The sequence below is a fragment of the Herpailurus yagouaroundi genome, unplaced genomic scaffold (assembly GCF_014898765.1).
Source record: "Herpailurus yagouaroundi ecotype Mexico unplaced genomic scaffold, PumYag 190, whole genome shotgun sequence".
In the NCBI taxonomy this organism is placed as follows: Eukaryota; Metazoa; Chordata; class Mammalia; order Carnivora; family Felidae; genus Herpailurus; species Herpailurus yagouaroundi.
The window spans coordinates 9896737-9901278 of NW_024412421.1; the positions used below are offsets into that span (position 1 = coordinate 9896737).

Below are 4542 nucleotides of genomic sequence, written 5' to 3' on the forward strand. Positions count from 1 at the left end.
AGGGTGAATACCCATGACTATAGGTAAGGGTCCTTGTTTTGTAAGGTTCTGGTTGCCCCCCACTTCCCTCTTGTTCCTTCTCAGGTTCTACCCTTATTGGTTTGATAGCTCTAGGTGCTGTGTTGTCCATTCCTGATTGGCTCAATTCCATGGTATGAGGGGTGGTCTATGGCCATACTGTTCCTTGTGGGTCATAGGTTTTACGGTCTACTCATTTTTAGTCAGATCTTTTGTCAAATTCCTGGGAAACCTGAGGGGGAGTAGGTGGTGTCTGTTACATTCCTTAAAAAAAGATTTTTTTAATGTTTATTTATTTTTGAGAGAGAGAGAGAGAGAGAGAGAGAGAGAGAGAGAGAGACCATGAGCGGGGGAGGGGGCAGAGAGAGAGAGGGAGACACAGAATTTGAAACGGGCTCCAGGGTCTGAGCTATCAGCACAGAGCCCAATACAGGGCTCGAACTCTGAACAGCAAGATCATGACCTGAGCTGAAGTTGGACACTTCACTGACTGAGCCACCCAGGCACCCCTGTGTCTGCTACATTCTTAGGGGGAAACTTTCGCCCGAAGGGTTTGCTGCGGTCAGACACTTCCAGCACTGTTCCAAAATAAGTTTTTTTTCCCCACCCAGTGACTTCAGGTCCTAATCTTTCCGTCTCTCTGCCTATTTTATCGGATCTTTCCCTATCCTACTTACCTCATAGGGTTGTTAAAAAACAAAATTCAACTGGGTTAATTTGAAGATCTAATTGGCTTTATTAAGTGACTCATGAATCAGTATCCCATCTTGCAAGTAAGGGGGAGTTCGGAGGAGTTGTACAAAATGGAAAGTTTTTATAGGAAAGAAAGCGGGGCAAGAAAGTCATGAGCAAAGGAAAAGAAAGGATTGTTTTAGGCAAGGTCACCTTCCTTAGGTGGAAGGGCAGGGTGGATTCATTCATCCTCCTTTGGGAAATAGAGAGGGCCCCTGTGACAGATTGCCTCATTGGCGCTGATCAGAAAATTCCTCATTGACCCTTAGGACTTACACTTATGGGGAAGGTTAAAACTGCAGTTTAGGTTAGGTATTTAGGCCCCGTTTGGTGACTTGGCCTGAGGGACACCATTTGGGGTCAGTAGTTTTCTTTTTAGCAGTTGTTATGGGGTTAAATGAGAGCCCGCACAGAACACGCTCACTAGCTCACTACACTCCGTAGCACACAATAAAGCACTCTATATACATTGCCTAGATAGGTTGTCCATAACCATCCCATGGGCTTACCGTGCTGTGACACAATTATTAAGTCTTGACAGGTACAAAGAGGTTTTTGTGATCTGGTCTTCCAACAGATTTTTCTGTCCAGGAGGGGGCCCCACGACCCGCTCCGCACCCCTCTACCCCAGCTTTCCCCCGCCCCCCAAACATCTCGAGTTCAAGCACAGGCCAGGGGGCAGGGTGCCGGGCGCAGGGCCCAGCGGCCCGGGACGCGGTGTCCCGGCTCTGCACCCGGCCCTCCCGCACGTGGTGGCCCGCGGCGTACGGAGGCGGTTTCTGGGAACCGGGGCCGGCGGCCGTGCGCACAGCCCCGTGCGCCGCGCGGCCGCCGGTGATTCAGCGCGGGGCGTGTGCAGGCGGCGGCCGCACGGGGCGGGATTTTGCACTCGCCCCGGCTCCTTCCCGCTATAAAGGCGGCCCGCCGCGCTGCGCTCCACCACGCCTCTTCTGAGCGCCCAGCCACCTCTCTGCAACCGTCTCCGGACTCCAGCTACCGCTTCTTCTCACCATGGATCCCGACTGCTCCTGCGCCACCGGTAAGCTCGGGTTCGGGGCCGCGCGTCGGTTGTAGAGCCAGAGAAGCAATCTCTGACGTCCCCTTCTGTTCTTGATCACTCACTTTCGGGGTGCTAACTGCCCCTCCCCAGAGCCTCTCGGTGTACCTCTCTCTAGGCTAATCGAGCCCCGCTCCTACCGACAAGGGGTCGGACTTCATGGCCTGTCCGGGTTCCCACGGGCAGGTTGTGGAACTGAGACTCAATCCCCGGGCTGCCAGCACCCATTCCAGCGTTCGAGTCCTCCCCAGGGACGGTTCGGTTCTCACCGCTGCCTTTCTCCTTGCAGGTGGCTCCTGCTCCTGCGCCGGCTCCTGCAAATGCAAAGCCTGCAGATGCACCTCCTGCAAGAAGAGTGAGTGCCATCTTTTCTCGTACACCCCCTACCCACCGCCACCCCTAGCCCATACTCCAAGGGGAGTTAAAACAGGATAGTTGATGGCTCTTCCTCGGGAAAGGTGCTGCCTCCACGATGGGCCCCATAGGGGAGGACCGGAATCACTCATCCTTTGTGCCCAGCGCTCATCTCTGCCTCCTCCTTCCCTTTCACAGGCTGCTGCTCCTGCTGCCCCGTGGGCTGTGCCAAGTGTGCCCAGGGCTGCATCTGCAAAGGGGCATCGGACAAGTGCAGTTGCTGCGCCTAATGTCCGGGAGAGCCCGTCCCCGATGTAAATAGAGCAACGTGTACAAACCTACAGGGTTTTTTTGGGTTTTTTTGGTATTTTTTGGTTTCTTTTTGGTACAAACCTGATCCGTTTGCTACATTCCTTTTTTTTCCCTATAAAATACGTGAATTATAATAAAAGTTTTTAAATTTTTTCTCGCTTCTGTTTTCCTTTGCGCGCCCAGGAGGGCTGGGGTAGCGGATTGGACTGGAAGTGCAGAAACCTGGGTTCTGTCCACAAATGTTAGTCCCTAATAAACTGAGTGCCTTAAGGCAAGTCACATTACATCAACGAGATTAACTTTCTGTAAAATAGAAGAGCCAGAGGATATAAAGGCATGAGGACTGATCGGGTCCGTCTGTTATCATGTCAAGCGTTGATGGCACAGAAACTTCTCAATCCAGAATTTATTTCTTTAATTATAAGTAATCTCTAAGCCCAAGGTGGGGCTCAAACCTCCTACCTGAGATCAAGAGTCACATGCTCTAGGGACTGAGCCAGCCAGGTGCCCTGTCAATCCAGAATTTCTCATGCTCCATGGTTTCTCTGCCCAACCTCAGATCCTCACCAGATTTTAGGCTTGAAAAGTGACTAAAGGGAATTGGAAAACAACTTCTCACCTGTTTGAATCCTACATGGGGTTCTCAAACCCCTGTGGTGAAGGAGTAGTTTTTACTTTCTATGCATCACAGACTAAACCTTGGTAAAAATAAATTAATTTTACAAAAATGCCATAAAAGAACAATATGAAGCTCATGTATTTCGATTGGACCCACATAGTTTCAATAAATACATGAAGAACAAAATTAGAGATTTTAAAACACTGCGCATATATATGTTCACTGAAGGTGTTCACTGAGCACTAGAAACAATTCACAAATTCCCCAGTGCTGTGGACCACACACACCTGAGTAGCTATGTCCTGGATGTCCTTCCCCACAGAGAACTTGGCTTGCTCCCTGCCACTGTGCCACTGACAGGACACCCAGTACCCCTGAGAGCTCCCTGTTGTGAGTTGGCTCTGAGTCTTTGGAAGTTCCTCCCCAGGTCAGGCTGGGATCTGCCCCTACAAAATCTGCCCTTGGCAACTTGAAACCAACAAAGTCACTAGGGAATTGGAGACAATTGCCCAGCCATTTCCCCACAAGAGGGAGGCCATCCAAGAACTGGTTCCAGACGAAGTACTTCATGTCTGTCTGTGCAGGGTGATGGCCAGTCCTGCAGTTTGGAAGTCTTTGCGGTGTTTATTAGGCAGGAGAGAGGCCTTGAGTGACTTGTAATTAGTGCCAACGGTTAGTCCCCCGGGGCTCTTTGTGGAGGGAATTGCTACTTGATGTTCAATCAAAGAGAAAGTGAGTCATGTGGCCCTGAATCAGGACCATGCTTGCCTGTGGGTGCCTGGTGTGAAAAGGGGATTTATGAAGCCAGCCCGTGCCCAGAACATGGGCTTTGCTGTCAGGCAGTCTGGTTCACAGCTTACCTTGCCATTTCTTGGCCACATGACCTGGGCAATTTGTTGACACTTACGAAGCCCTCATTTCTTCATTTGTATAAAGGAGATGACATTTCAGTGTAAGAAATTAAGTGAGATAGTGTCCTGGCTCCTGGCTAGGGCGTAACAAACAGTGGTCATTATGGTCACTACAATATTCACACTGACATTTGTGGAGAGAGAATACTTCCAGCTCCCAACATGCTCCAGAGAAAGACTCTTTGGTTTGGAAGTATTACTCTGGAGGCTAGAGATGGGATTAGAAATTTGCTGACCTGGGGCCCAGGGGAGTGTGGATGTCCAGCAATAAGCCCCTAGGGACGGGATGCTGCCACCGCATTTGGGCAGACACAAGAATCTTTCCCACCCTTTACATCATTTGATCTGTACAGGAAACAGTTAAAAGCGAACATGCAGGGACTGAAGTGATTGTGCCAACACCAGAGAGATTAAGCAACCAGCCCCAGGTCACATAGCTCCTAGTCAGAGTTATTAATTTATATACTACAGCTGACCTCACCCTCTGGCCACCACTGGCTGATCATGATGTCACTGGATGCTAAATCCTACCTCTCATC

At 50.3% G+C, this 4542-nt stretch overlaps 1 protein-coding gene across 1 annotated transcript; it reads left to right on the forward strand.

Annotated features, from left to right (window-relative positions):
* The first annotated feature begins 1654 nt into the window (after positions 1–1654).
* Positions 1655–2577, forward strand: LOC121045337 (metallothionein-1). Its single transcript, XM_040498061.1, has 3 exons — positions 1655–1789; positions 2097–2162; positions 2360–2577. The coding sequence occupies exons 1-3, from the start codon at positions 1762–1764 to the stop codon at positions 2449–2451; spliced, it is 186 nt and encodes a 61-aa protein (XP_040353995.1). The 5' UTR covers positions 1655–1761; the 3' UTR covers positions 2452–2577.
* The last annotated feature ends 1965 nt before the right edge of the window (positions 2578–4542 follow it).

Excerpts from the sequence above, each read along its gene's own strand:
- LOC121045337 (XM_040498061.1), top strand. The coding sequence starts at position 1,762 with ATGGATCCCGACTGCTCCTGCGCCACCG. Across the intron at positions 1,790-2,096 it reads CGACTGCTCCTGCGCCACCG|GTGGCTCCTGCTCCTGCGCC; the intron begins GTAAGCTCGGGT and ends TTCTCCTTGCAG. Across the intron at positions 2,163-2,359 it reads ATGCACCTCCTGCAAGAAGA|GCTGCTGCTCCTGCTGCCCC; the intron begins GTGAGTGCCATC and ends TCCCTTTCACAG.